At 45.3% G+C, this 15,437-nt stretch overlaps 1 protein-coding gene across 4 annotated transcripts in view; it reads right to left on the minus strand.

Moving 5' to 3' along the window:
• The window catches only part of VMP1 (vacuole membrane protein 1), a 132,011-nt gene that overhangs the window by 28,139 nt on the left and 88,435 nt on the right, over positions 1-15,437 (minus strand). For all 4 annotated transcript variants that reach the window (XM_061605404.1, XM_061605405.1, XM_061605407.1 and 1 more), the window contains exons 8-10: positions 14,933-15,013; positions 6,218-6,334; positions 1,747-1,808 (exon numbers count right to left, since the gene is read on the minus strand). In XM_061605404.1, the coding sequence (XP_061461388.1) occupies positions 1,747-1,808; positions 6,218-6,334; positions 14,933-15,013 (260 nt within the window). The remainder of the gene's footprint in view (positions 1-1,746; positions 1,809-6,217; positions 6,335-14,932; positions 15,014-15,437) is intronic.

Here is a 15,437-nt window from a genome sequence, read left to right on the forward strand (position 1 = left end):
TTTCCTAACACACGCCGCATTCTAGTACCAAGTATCTTCTGAACAGGGGCGTTGTATTTCAGAAATATGCTGCTTACATCTAAGCCTAGTGAAAACCTTTTATAAAATTTTAAGCAAGTTTTCCAATTTTATCTTTATTGTATCTTTTTAACTGTACACTGCTTAGAGAGTCTAAGGATGGTGTTCAAATAAGTCCTATTCAGAGAAGACCCACTGAAGTTAATGGACATAACTAAGTTAGGTGTTGGACTACGACCTGGGAGACCAGGGTTCAAATCCCCACATAGCCATGAAGCTCACTGGGTGACCTTGGGCTAGTCACTGCCTCTCAGCCTCACGAAAACCCTATTCATAGGGTCGCCATAAGTCGGAATCGACTTGAAGGCAGTACATTTATTTTTACATTTAAGTTAGGTTCATTAATTTCAACGGGTCTACACTGGGTAGGACTTGGAATACCATCCTTAGGATGTTAAGTGGTATATAACAAAGCATTCAACTATTTCTTCATTTTTTGCTTGTTAAGCCAATAAAACCATACTGCTGAGCATATGGGCTAGTGGGGCCCAGCAGCTATGACAGGCAACCCTGCTGAATTGGACAAAGGGCAGTCAATGGGGCACCCTCCCAATGTTGTTGGACTCCAACTCCCATCAGCCCTGCCCAATATGGCCAAAAGTCAGGGATGATGGGAGTAGTAGTCCAGCAACATCTGGAAGGCACTATGTGAGAGGTTCCCCTGAACTGGACAGTGAACCACCAGATTACAGCTGTAGTCCTAAACTCAGAAGCAAATTCCATTGGGGTGGATCAAATGCTGGTCCTACTCAAAAGTAGACCCACTGAAATTAATGGACATGACTAGCAGGCCCATTAATTTTAATGAGTCTACTCTTACTTGGAGACAACCCATTGAAAATCAAAGGTAGCGGCCCAGATAAAAATCTTGTCGCTGGGCTGCCTCTTGCTGTTTCTTTTAATTGCTGTTTGATTTATTTAGAAAACCGTAAGCCACTTTTGACAAAAAAAGTGGGATATAATGTTAAGAAGTCAACACAGCGGTAGGAATCCAGAGTTATTTTGTTCTCTTCCCATTCCTCCATCCCTGTCACTTCTTAGGCATCAAGGCTCTCTGTAGAGGTGTCACTTGCGGTCCCTGGACCCAGGAAGGGAAGGGCAGTCAGTATGGCACCCTCCATATGTTGTCAGACTCCAACTCCCGTCAGCCCCAAAGCAGTCAGCGTGGCTAACCGGTCAGGGATGATGGGGAGCTGCAGTCCAACAACATTGTGCCAGATCCAAAACAGGGCTTTGTCAGTGGTGGCCCTCTGCCTGTGGAATGCCCTCCCCAGTGAGGTGTGTCTGTCTCCATCACTTTTGACTTTTAGGAGGAATCTGAAAACATTCCTGTTGACTCAGGCATTTGATGGCTGAAACAGACTGCTCCTGGCAACTCCAAGATCACTGACGGAAGAGCATTTTAAACTTAGAAGCTTCGGAAAGTTTTAAATTGTAATTGTGTTTGAAATGTTTTGTGATTTCAGAATGCTTTAAAAATGCTTTGCTGTTGTTTCTTGTTTAATTGTTTGGTTTTTATGTTTGCCACCCTGGGTTCCTTCAGGAGGAAGGGCAGGATATAACTTAAGTAAGCAAATAAAACAACGTCTACCCCCGCTGCAAAGGATTTTCAAACAGCAGTCCTTCCCAACAAGCAGAGGCAACAGGCCACAATAAAAAGTTACTCACCCAATTAAGGACACCATCTGTTCCACTATATGTTTACTGAATGTGATAATGACAAAAAGTTTCTGTAAGAAGGAAAGCATCGGTCAGAGAGAACCTCAACTGAAGGGAAAGCCAAAACAATCCGAGATTGCTGCCTGTGTTCCAATGCCATTAAATCATCCCCCCACCCAGATCCTTTGCCTTCACCTTTTCTTTCTCCTCTGCTTCCCCTGTGAGGAAAGGCTGCAGCGTTTGGGGCTTTTTGGTGCAGAGAAAAGGCAAGCAAGAGGTGACATGACAGAAGTGTACCAAATTATGTGTGGCATGGAGAAAGTGTTTTACATGGACTGTGAAAAAGACAAATAATTGGGGGTTAGAACAAATGAAACCAGAACTATCACTAGAAGCTAAAATGACGAAACTGAGGTTATCAGACTTTGGACACATCATGAGGAGACATGATTCACTAGAGAAGATAATAATGCTGGGAAAAACAGCAGGGAGTAGAAAAAGAGGAAGGCCAAACAAGAGATGGTTTGATTCCATCAAGGAAGCCACAGCCCTGAACTTACAAGATCTGAACGGGGTGGTTCATGACAGATGCTACTGGAGGTCGCTGATTCATAAGGTCACCATCAGTTGTTATGTGCCTTCAAGTCGATTACAGCAAACAACAGCTCATAACATCAGAACCCATGAAGCTGAATGTTGGAAGATTCAGGACAGACCAGAGAAAGGACCTCTTCACACAGCGCACAGGAATTTGGTCCCACAATAGGCAGTGATGGACGGCTTTCAAAGAGGATTAGACAAATGCATGGAAGATAAGGCTACCAGTGACTACTAGTGATGATGGCTACGCGTTGCCTCCACGGTCGAAGGCAGTAAGTACGCCTGATCCAGCAGACAGGCTCTTATTACGTTATTATTTCTTCCAGTGTTAGGGTCATTGAGACATTACACTATACACACAACTTTTGCTTGGTAAAGGCAGCTGTGGATCTAGCTTCTTCAGTACTTCCGGAATATCTTACCCGTTGGCAGGTTAACGACAAGCCAAACCATGGCTACGTATGAACAAGCAAGCCTGCAGGTACATAGAGCAAAAATCATGGCTGTTTGGCTCCTCCGCTAGCCCTGCTGTTGCTGCTGTGCGAAACTATGGTTTGGGTTAGCTTGCCGTCCGAACCTGGGCCTTGTCTCCAGATAAACCTCGAGCGGTAGGTCAAGAACAAACCTTGGCTGCAGCTCACGGTTTGGCTGGAGTGAGCCAAACCATGAGACCAGGTTCAGACATAACCCTAAGCCAAGCCGGCATTTCGCTCCAGGTAGAACAGCAGGATGACTGAGGGAGAAGAGAAACAGACTTTGTGCAAATAATTCTAAGAAAGCTGGGATGGCGAAACGGTGACCCTTCAGATGTCATGGGGACCACAACTCCCATCATTCCTGACCATTCGTCATTCTGGACGGGGCTGACGGGAGCTGGACCCGAAACACAAACTGGGAGGGTCAAATGTTCCCCATCCCTGCTTTAACGACCCCAGCTTCCATTTAATTTACTGGCCAGTTGAAGGATCAAAATCTGTCACAGGCAAGGAAACAAGAAGCTCTTCAACACTGAAACATCATTACTTGAGAAAATTATGTTTGGACTTCAGCATTTCAGACGGTGGGTAGGTGATGGCATGAAAAATATCCCTACACATTAACACAAATAAACAAGCCTAGAATTAAAACTCTTCCCTGCCATCTAGCTTGCAAGGGTTTTAAAAGTGCAGGGTGCGTTTTATACGGGGGAACATGACAACGTTTATTGGGGAGAATCACACTTCCAGTGTGAAATGGTACAGTCTAGAAACAACCTGATTACCTGACAAGGTATCTGTCCAAAAACTCTTTTAAACGAGGTACCCAGGTTTGTTTGTTTTTAATAGCACTGGGTTGTGTCCAAGGCTAGTACTATTCAGAGTAGACCCACTGAAATTAATGGTCATGGCTAACTTGGGCCCATTCATTTCAATGGGTCTACTCTGATTAGGCCTTGGTTGACTACAACAAGAAAATTGTTTATTTTCTTTCTTTCAGACGTTCCTTGCTCAAGGAATTCAGAGAAGAACAAGATAAAAACGGGGGGGGGGACAAGCAAAATGGGAAAATCGTGTTTCAATGACGGATACAACCACAAAAGGATTAGACTCCCATCCATCAAGGATGAGCAATACATTCTGTGGCTTGGACCATCTCCAGGTTGTCCCCCCCACCACCTCCCTTTCACTAAATCTGGAGTGAGTGGCCCCCATGTACTATAAATTAGTAGCAAGCACACTCTCTTCGGGGCAGTGAGGTCTATCCACATCCCATAAGGGGAGGGAAGGACTGAAAGCCAAGACGTTGGCAGAGTTAGATGGGGGATTTCACCAGTCACAAGTAAGTTCAAAGCCTACATCAGTAGAGTCCTGCTGGATCAGGCCAGTGGCCCATCAAGGCCAGCATCCTGTTCTCACAGAGGCCAACCAGTTGCCCCAGTGGGAAGCCCCAAAGCAGGACCTGAGCGCCAGAGCACCTCTCCCCTCCTGCGGTTTCCAGCAACTGGTATTTAGAAGCATACCGCCTCTGACCGTGAAGGAAGAACATAGCCATTGTGGCTAGTAGCCACTGATAGCCTTATCCTCCATAAATTTGTCTGATCTTCTTTTAAAGCCATCCAAGTTGGTGGCCATCACTTCCTCCAAACTTCCAACATTCAGCTTCACTGGATGTCCACGAGTTCTGGTGTTATGAGAGAGGGAGAAAAACTTCTCTCTGTCCACTTTCTCCATGCCATGCATACTTTTATACACTTCCATCATGTCACCTCTTACTCGCCGTTTCTCTAAAGTAAAAAGCCCCAAATGTTGTAACCTTTCCTCACAGGGGCGTTGTTCCATTGTTTGGTGCCAAGCATCAGTTACAGCAGGAATGGAGAACCAGTGGCCCTCCAGGGATCCCACTGTACCTGACCATCAAGCCACGCTGGCTACCGCTGATCGGAGTTGAGACATCACCAAAACCACAAAGGCCACAGGTCCTGCAAACCTTGCCATTTCCCCTATGCCGGCTGACACCTGCATGGGAAGCTCCGCTCTGACTACATAAAGGATCCACGCTCGGAGAACAAGCTCGCCGTTAGTTTACAGGGTGCAGATTACAAGGCCAATTAAACGCAGCAGTAATACAGGCTACTGGGCCCAGCCCAGAGGCTTCCTGTTTGGCACGGAGGGCAGGGGATGTCACTGTAAATCTCCTGTGAGATTTCCAAAAATCCTCAACTGCATTTCCTAAAATCCTCAGCTGCATCAAGAAATACCGTATATATACACAAGCACACAAGAGAAGTTCAGGACACGGTACCACAATGTGCTGGGAAAGAGACCCCCAAATATAGTGCCACATTGGCTAAGGAATGAGTTCACTATTAGTCAGTAGGACTCAGTATCTATAGGCTTGATAAGCAAAAAAACAAAAAAGCCTGCTCTGGCGAGATAAATTCTAGAGGATATGCTGTTCTGTAGTTGTTGTTTCAGAATGTCATTTATAATGATCTACACCCACATGTGGTTTTGGGGATTGCCAGGGGGGTCGGTTTCCCAGACTATTCAACAACGGATAAATCCTTGTTGTTGTTATGTGCCTTCAAATCGATTACGACTTATGGCGACCCTATGAATCAGCGACCTCCAAGAGCAGGATAAATCCTACATTTGTCATAAAAGTGTGCTTGTTTTGCTCCCTGATCGCTGGGGCTGATGGGAGTTGTAGTCCAACAACATCTGGAGGACAGGGGTTGGCTACCCCTAACATATACTCATTTACACTTTTGCTGTTCTTTAAATGAACTGTTAACTGGGTGACCGATCACTGCAGAGATATTATCAGTTTTAATTAACAGCTATGGCTGATGTGCTACTACTGCATTTAAATGGTTGGTGAACCACTTTGGGCACAATGCATTTGTGGAAAACGCAGCATATAAATAAACTGACTAATGCTATCATTTTCCATAACGCAGATGGGGAAGTGGTGGTGGTGAGGAGAAGGCTGAGGATGAGCCACTTTAATGGTTTCACGGAAGAGGCAAAATGCAAAACAGGAGCTTCCAAGCTCACACATTTTGTGCTTTATTTATGTCATTATGTTGCTTCAAGGAAGCAAGGGAGAGAACAGCGATAGGCCTGATAGTGACATCACTCGCACAGTCCAATCAGTGCTCAATACTAACACAACCACTGCCCCCATCAGGAAGCTATATGTGAACCAGCCATTCTTGTTGGGGCAAGTATTGCCATCTCCAAGCAGCGGCAGAGATTGCTAGGAAACAGCGATTCATTGAGAAGAGCAGCACTGGATGGGGCTGCATCATCTCAGCAAATTTACGATGGGAGAGCGAAAGCACGTGAAAAGGACCACAGACAAGGGCAGTGTTTTGGCAAGAGAGGCAAGCGTAATTTACCTGAATGTGCATCTTGATTATTGCTTTCCCAATCAGGGTGGCTCCGAAGAAAGTCCAAAAGGGGACTAGGAAGTGTCCGCATGTTATCCCCGCCAGGTCAAAGAGAGGGTTTGGAATCTGGAAAAGTTAAGAGAGAAGGAAAAAGAAGGATGAGATGGAGAGTTCCCATCGCTTGATTAACTGCCAAACAGCCACTGGGGATTGGACAGGTTCATGGAGAATGAATGACAGGCCTTTCGACACTTCTTACCCATGATGTCTAATAAATGGAACCTCCATGTCCAGGGGCAGTGTATCATTATTTATTGCATTTATTTGTCACTTTATAACAAAAGATGTTTCAAAGCCACTTACAACTACATATAATACAAAACAGCTGGAAATCATCATCATCATCATCATCATTATTATTATTATTATTATTATTATTATTATTAGATTTATATCCTGCCCTTCCTCCCGGCAGGAGCCCAGGGTGGCAAACAAAAGCACTAAAAACTCTAAAACATCATAAAAACAAACTTTAAAACACATTAAAACAAAACATCTTTAAAAACGTTTCTTAAAAAAAAAGCTTTCAAAACATCTTCTAAGATTAAAAACATTTTAAAAAAGAAGGTTTAAAAACATATTAAAAAGCAATTCCAACATAGACACAGACAGGGAAACAATTTTTAAAAAAAGAAAGAAAGAATTAAACCAAAATACAGTAAACATTATGTAAGAATAACAGATTTTGGGATGGGGAAAACAGTGGGGAGGGACCTACTGCCTTCACGCCCTGCTTGTGGGCTTCCCAGAGGCATGTGATTGGCCACGGTGGGAAACAGAGGTGGTGGACTACATCAGCCTTCTGTTACCTGATGCTTTGGCCTACAACTCCCATCAGCCCCCAGCCAGCACGAATAATGGTTAAGGATGATGGGAATTGTAGTCCAAAAAAAATCTGGAAGGCACCATTCTGGGGAAGGCTGGGTTTAATCATTCGCCTTCACCTGGTGGGGTTGGGCCCCTCTACTGGACCAAGGAGGGTCCCAACTGTGACACTGCCACTGTTCAAATGTGTGGCTACAAAAACTAAGAAATGGGTCCCCAAAGGCCCATTTGGGTCGAAGGTGGGCCCCAGGTCTGAAAAGGCCAAAGGCTGCTGGACTAGATGAATCTTTGGCCTTCCTTATGAAGTCCTTAATCCTATGGGTGGAAAAAAAACTCAAAACAAACTACGCAAACTCTCCTCTTCTCTTAATTTAAAAAAGGCTTGTGGCGAAGAATGTTAGTATTACAGCACATAAATTTTAAAAAACTGGGGAGACCTCAGCTAGACAATGTCCCAGACACACAACAGACCCTGCCCCCGATTCTCCCTCTCGTGATCCCCAGATTAGAAACAGCTAGCAGACGTCTTTCAGAAGAAATGCACAGAAACCACAGCCAGCCATTTTAAAGCAATATATTAAAAAACACATCCCCCTCCAGCCCCAAACAAGTGTTTTTGGCCCAGTGAGTCAGTCTCCAAGACTAATCCTTAGTGAATTGTGTCTGAAACAAAAGAAAGGAGAAAAATATATACGATTGTATTTATGGCTGTGTGTGTGCTGCTGAGACAGTGACAGGGGAAGCCAAAAGTGGTCCTCCAGTAAGAACTAGAAAGAGGCTGTGTTGAGTAGTGGTTAGACAGCGTCAGGCCATTCACCAGTGTGGTCCTCACGTAGCTTTATGCCAAACCATGGCTAAGTGTGAACGAGCAAATGTGTGGGGATCCCAGGGTTGTAGCCAATGCTAATCCCACTCAGAGTAGACCCACTGAAATGAATGGACATGACTGACACAGGGCCATGGATTTCAATGGGTCTACTCTGAGAAGGACTTCGCTAGACGCAATCCCCAGCGTGCATCTGCATTGGAAAGATTTGTTAAAAACTGTTTTTTATATGTGGAATGGCTTTGCAGATATTCGTATTGTTTTTACATATGGAATTTTAAAAAATTGCTCGATACAGGGGACTCTTTTTTAAAATCGTCTTTCCACTTGTTTTATCACTGTACAAATTTGACTGTTGAAGCCTTCCCTGGGACCACAGGGCAAAGGGCAGGTAAGAAATCCAGACACACAGGAAGAAGGGAAGCTGCCTTGATACTGAGCCAGACCACCGGTCCACACAGCTCGGCACTGCCTACACTGACCAGCAGCGGCTCTCCAGGGTTTCCAGGAAGGAGTCTCTCTCCCAGCCTGACCTGGAGATAATAGTAATAATAATAATACATTTTATTTGTTGGTCGCCTATCTGTCCAGGTTCGTGGACACCCTAGGCGACTTACAATAACAGAGAGCAGTACATAATGCAAAATAAATGATTTTATTTGTTGTACACCGCCCTGAGAGCTTTCTGCTATAGGGCGGTCTAGAAATGTAATTAAATAAATAAATAAAATACAAGCAAACACAATCATAATCCATTTAAAACCAATTTCTATTTAAAACCTTATAAAATTAATCCTCCCCAATCCCATAGGCCCGCCTGAATAGCCAGGTTTTTAAGGCTTGGCGAAAAGCCATCAGGGAGGGAGCATGTCGGAGATCAAAAGGGAGGGAATGCCATCGGGAACTGAACCGGGGAGTGTCTGGATGCGCAGCCGATGCTCTGCCACTGAGCTACGGCCCCTCCCCTGAATCTAATACAATAAAGAAAAATAAGCTCCACAGAGCAAAAGCCGTGGCTGCTCGACACCCACTGCCACGTCACGTGGCCCGTTTGGGCGCAGCGTTATGTGTAAACCCAGGCTTGCGGTTTGTCTCGCTTCAAATCAACCATGAGCTGTGAACAACACTTGCTCTTGGCTTACCACTTGTGTGCCTGCAAGTGTGTTTGGTGGGGGAGAGGCAAGCCACAAACCTGGGTTTGCCCTCATGCTAAGCTAAACCATGGCTTAGCTCTGGGTAGTGCAGATAAGGAGGCAGAGGGAAGCAGCTGCAATTTGCGGTTCGTGCACTTGCACACTCATGCTTCCACGCTTAGCCGTGGTTTGATTTAGTATTATTATGGGACACTATCTCAGCCTAATCTACCTCACAGGATTGTTGCGAGGACAATATATGGCGTGGAAGAGAACTATGGGTTACATCCAGGAAAGTCCATTTAAACAAAAGTTAGTCATATCTGTTAACTTCAATGGGTGTACCCTAAGCAGGACTAACACGAGATGCAATCCTATGTATGCAGCTTGGAGCTTTCTGGAGGAAAGGCAGGATACAAATGCAATAAACCAACCAACCAACCAATTAGTTGCTAACTAGGGATCTAGGCTTAGCACATCACTGTAATGGATCATAAGATTTCACTTACAGCTCTGTAAGCGTTGTATTCTCTTGGATTTTTTGTAAATCTCCATTTTTGGGACGTTGGGAACCTAGGAGCTGTCTTATACAAAGTCAGATCATTGGTTCTCCTAGCGGGTCTCCAGCCTTTCAGACTCGGTTCTCTCCCAACCCTGTTTTGCTACGACAGCGATTGTACCAGGGACTTTCCGCATGTGAGGCAGTTGCTCGAGAACTGACCTTCCTGCTTTTTTACCCTGTAGATCTGACTGCTGCAAAAAGGGACCAAGATACCAGGACCCAGACCACTACTGGCCATCTCCCAAGAAGCTGCATGTACCCAGCCGGGTTTGGGGGCTCCATGCACCCACTTTAACACAAAGCAGACTCCATAGCTCCATCAAAAACGGCTGTTGAAAACTCCCTAACTTTTCAAAAAGTGGCTTGCTGTGTGTTGGTCTTGGGGGGAGGGGGAAAGAAGAAGAGGGAGGTCTGCTCTTTGAAAAGTCCCCCACCCCTGCCCCAGATGGATGGTTCACCAAAGACTGACTACGTCTCCTGCTGCTGCTGCCCTCTCTAAGTTGACCAGCATCTATTTTTGGCCAACTCCTGATGCAGACAACCTGAGATTCTCTCGTTCTAGATAAGGCAGGGCAGGAGAACCTGTGGCCCTCCAGATTTTGCAGAACTACAACTCCCATTAGACTCAGCCAGCATGATCAACGGTCAGGAAATAAAATGCGGCCCGCCATGTTGATGATGTGCAGTGTTCAGGTGCATTGTACAGCACATTTAAAATGTGATTCTTTATCCCTAGTCTAGACAAGGTATGTGAGAGAAATGCAACAGCCTGGATTTGGCCCAGATTAACACAGATACCCACAAAGTAGATAAATACATCCAAGAGCTGTGTCAATGCATCCAAGAGCTGTGGAAGGAAGCTTTCCCCCCTTCCTCTTCTTTTTTTAAATGGGAGAGGGGTATAAGCAAGTAGTTGACTGGAGTCTGATTTATTTATACACCTTTCCTGCAATTACTGCACTCACAGTATTACACCTATAAAACATTTGCAATCAATACAATACTCAGTGCCTAACAAGGCCCCAGAACACCACAGCCAGTCAGTGTAGACCAAAAGTAGCACCCTCCAGATATAATGGACTACAGCACCCATAGTCCCAGACCATTGTCCATGCTGCCTGGGGGTGATGGGAGGGCACCATGTTGGCTGTCCCAGACAGGGGTCCATCTAGTTGAACCTAGGAACACAAGCAATGCTCATTTTACTAGAATGCAGGCTTCAAGCCAACTGCAATCTGAAGCAAGCAGGGCAGCTTTGGTGGGCTGGTAATATAGACTAGTTAAACAAAAGGCAGACTTAGTAAGACTGTAAAACAGCATTGCAAAGTAAACAATTAAAACTCCTGGGACGCTCTTAAGAGACTGGGGAGATGCTGTCCTCCTATGAAACTGTCACTTTTGGAACCCTTTAAATATTCAGTTTCCTTCTATTTATCTGTGCGATTAACGAAATGGCGCTGATGCTGCCTGCGCACCAGAATCTGGTGACTGATTCACTGCTACTACAAGCAAAACCCAGAGAGGGGATGTGTTTACTCGACTCGGGAAGAAAAGAGCACAAAATGTTCTGGAGATTAAGCTTCAGATGTCGTAATGTTGTAATGTACAGGGGAGGAAGGAAGACAGATTCAAAAGCCAAATCATTCCCCCCTCCCCAAATTAAAACATGCCTTGACATTGCACAACCTGATAAGCAAAAAGAAACAAGAAAAAAGAAGATCTGTCACGTTCATGACAAGTATGGCATTTATCTTTTTCCAGGTAAACCTCAGTCCCACCCTGCAGGGCAGTCGTCATGACTTCACCCTATAGCCAGGCCAGGGCAATTGGCGGCCTGCAAGTTGGCCCTGGCCGAATTTTCCTGATTGGTCTCCCCACCAACCTTTGGAGGTGCAACAAAAGTTTGGTCCGTATCTTCACTTATAGTCTCTGGACAACTTAAATTCCACTTTTCTGCCTAAGAAACACATTTAAGATGGCTAATGGTTGTCTTTTTCTTCATTACTAAATGTATTTTATGTCATTCCATTTATGAATCACGTCCTATAAAATATACAGGATATTAAAATATTTTAAGCAAAAAGGTTGGCATAATGTCATACGGAGAGGTGGGGATTGTATCACAGCAGCACTGACTACGCAGATTATTGAAATAATAGTAAGGGCACACAAAAAGGAAAAAGGCAGACAGGCAAGGACAGTTTACATCTCTCTCCTCACCCCATGATTTCTGGTTGTCTTCAGCTTACTTCAACTCAAGTCGGCTTACTCATGAGAACCTGACTGAAAGGTGGTGAGTCAGATCCAGAAGTAACAATGCCACGAAGGCCTGGGTTAGATTTGAATGACTCAAAGGAGATGTCAGACCATGTTTGAAGCACAGGTTACAAAAAAAGGGGGAGATTTCTAAAGTATATTGCTGTAGGTTTCTGTGTGTATATTTTGGTTTGTTTATTTATTTATTACATTTATATACCGCCTCATAGCCGAAGCTCTCTTTTTAAATTTGTTTCAAAACAAATTTGCGTTCCAAAATGTGGTTAAGTCAGTTGTCACCCTGGGAATCTGGCTGAAGGGTGCAGATCCGGAACATAAAATAAAAATAAGATCCCCAGATTAAAAAAAAAAAGTAAAAGACTTCTATCAGCTAAAAGACCAAAGATAAGAACAGCAGGATTCCGCTCTGCTGTCTAATTATCTCCATCTAATTTTTAAATAGGTTTTACTTTACTTTATGTTAAGTTGCAATTGTTTTGACACATGCTGCCCTGGACTCCTCTGGGAGGAAAGGTGGGATACAAGTTGCATAAATAAATAAATAAATAAATAAAATCCTAACCCCATATACAAATTTTTATTACTAGCCCAGTGTTATAAAAAGTCTCAGGTTAATTAAGGAAATTAGGCAACTATAAGGAAATAAAGAATTTCAGTGGGTGGGGAAAGGCATGACCCCAAACTGACTGGGAAGGTTCTGGATTCAAATCTTTGTCTGTGGAAAGCTAAGGTCAACTGAAGTCAACAGTATTGCTTCAAGGTTTTTACTACTGAAATATGAATCCCTTAACGCAGAGGTGGGAAGCCACTGACTTGTTGCTGAACTACAACTCCAACCAGTCCCATCAGCAGTCAATGGCCAGGGATGATGGGAGTTGTAGTTCAGCAACATCTAGAGGGCCAAAGATTCCTCACACCAGCCTCAACGGCTGACCAATTTATTTAAGGGTTCACTTTCCATACATGTACCTACTTGGCTGCTTCGATCTGCAGAACTTTAACAAGCATCATATAACGCTTGTCCCGCGTTTGCAAGGAGTCGACCTTTTAGCGTGACAGCACCTACACTTTGGAACTCCCTGCCTATTGACATTAGAGAAGGCTCCCCGCTATACTGCTTAGACGCAGGCTCAAAATCTCAGCAAGCCTACCAAGACATCTAATATGGGTCCTCTAGTTGATTTTTTAAAGTTTTGTTGATTTCATCTGTGTTTTGTTGAACATTATTTTATGTATATTTGTGTGGTTTTTCTAAAAAAACAGTTTTGTGGGTTTTAGCTGTGTTTTAGTGATATTTTTATTACGCACACCACTTAGAGCATTTTGTGATTAAGTGGTCTACAAATCGTTCCATATAATACACATAAATAAATGTCAGGAACATACAATGCTGCTTTATGGTCAGACCATTAATGTATCTACCTCAGTGTGGTCAACACTGACTGGCAGCAGCTCTCCACAGTTTCAGACAGGGTTATCTCCCTGCCCTACCTGGAGATGCTGGGGTTTGAACCTGGCACCTTCTGCATGCAAAGGAGATGCTCTACCACTCAGCTACAGTCCTTCCCTTGGGACAAAGCGGGGCCGGCCCTCTCACTAGGTAGACTGGAGCAGCTGCTGCGAGCAGCTAATTGCCAGCAGCAACAAGCCATGTAACTGAAACATGGACACATATCCCCACCCCTGTGGCAGCGTTTGGGACTCTGGGATCACGTGCAACTGTAAGTGTGCACTATTTCAGTAACTTCTTCTATCCTAGCCAGTGTGCTGTAGTAATTACAGTGTTGGACTAGGACTGGGGAGACTTTTTTCTTTTTTAAAAACAACAACAACATTTATCTCTTCACTCAGCCACTAAGCTCACTGTGTGACAATGGGCCAGTTGCTACCTCTAAGCCTAGCCTACCTCGCAAGGTTGTTGTGAAGATAAAATGGAGGGGGGGGCAGGAGAAGAGAACCACCTTGGCTCCAATTGCCGGCTGCCTGGGGACTGTCGAGCCGAAATGAGCCACATGCTTGTCTCTTGCCATCAGTCAGGGGACAGAGGCCCGCTGGGAAGCTGCATCCCCCAAACCTTCAAGGAAGAACACGGGGGCAGAGGGAGGCCACCCGGGCCCCATCTATCGGCCAGAGAAGGCGCCTGGCAGGGAGTTTGTTCAGCCCCGACTTCTCCAATCCGGCACCCTCCAGACGGATTGGGCTACAATCCCCGTCAGCCCCTGTGAGCATGCTGACAGGGGGTGCAGACCGAAACATGGCTACGCTGGTTGAGGCTGATGGGAGCTATAGTCTAAAACAGCCTTTCCCAACCTGTGTGCCTCCAGATGTTGTTGGACCACAACTCCCATCAGCCTCAGCCAGCATTGCCAATGGTCAGGAAAGATGGGAGTTGTGGTCCAACAACATCTGGAGGGACATTGATTGGGAAAGGCTGGTCTAAAACATCCAGAGGACACCAGGTTGGTGGAAAGGCCCTTCCAGGCCACAAAGAGGACTCGGCTCCAGCTACCGATTGCCATCGGACTGCGTGAAGGAAGGGACGTAGGCCTAACCCTTTCACACCGGCCAGAGGAATGAGGGCGTCAGGGTCCAGTTCCAGCAGCTCTATCCACGGAAGACCGCCAGCAATGGAAGAGGAGCCTGACCATAATTGGATATAAATGCCAATAATAACAATAATAATAATGATACCCGCCCTTCACCAGCAGATCCCAGGGTGAGTTACAAGATTTCGTACAGCTTGCCATATTACTTGAGCACCGTCAAAACGATCCTCTTCTTGTACCTTGCTCCTTGACCCCCCCTTCCTCTGCGTATGAGTGTGTGTGTGCTACTCTGCCTCTCACCTCCCTATTTTCATCTTTAAATTGATACGAGCCACTTCGGAGGGCAAACTTTGTCTGAAAAGAGGGACTGAAATATAATGGCATGAACCACAAAGAAAGCGGCGAGTGCAGCCCTGAGTTCCTCGGCCGGAAAGGTGCAACGGGGCCATTCCAATCCAGAAGCAGATTTATTGGAGAGAAGCGGTAAGGACTTACTGAAGCGCACGCCAGTATGCCAAAAAACCCAACTTTCTGCACAAGGTTCTGGACCGCCAGCTTGGCACGGGAGGCGAAGTCCTGTGGACGAGGAAAAAGAGCAAGTTAACTAACCGAAAGGGGAGGCTGCGTTTGCCAACTCCTCAGGATGACACAGTCCCTCACACCTCTCCCTTCCCACCCTGCACTGTGCAAGTGAGTTTAATTAGATTAAGCCTTGATGAAGAGAGAGAGAGAGAGGGCCTAAAAAATTGACACATTCGGGAACCAGACATCCAGCAGGCTGAATCAGACTGAGAACTGAGCAATCCCACAGGCAGGTTTGCAGCCCTTCCTGCCGGCCTGACCCACTTGACACTTTGTGACACCAGTAACACTCATTACTTAAGGGGGGGGGAGAAAACACCCCTCCTGACATTTCTCCCCCCACATGCCTGTATTGGAGTTGGCATCGCTGCCATTAAATCTTTAGAAAGATAATTAGCATCAATTAGCCACTGGCAAA

The sequence above is a fragment of the Rhineura floridana genome, chromosome 21 (genome assembly GCF_030035675.1).
Source record: "Rhineura floridana isolate rRhiFlo1 chromosome 21, rRhiFlo1.hap2, whole genome shotgun sequence".
NCBI classification, from domain to species: Eukaryota; Metazoa; Chordata; class Lepidosauria; order Squamata; family Rhineuridae; genus Rhineura; species Rhineura floridana.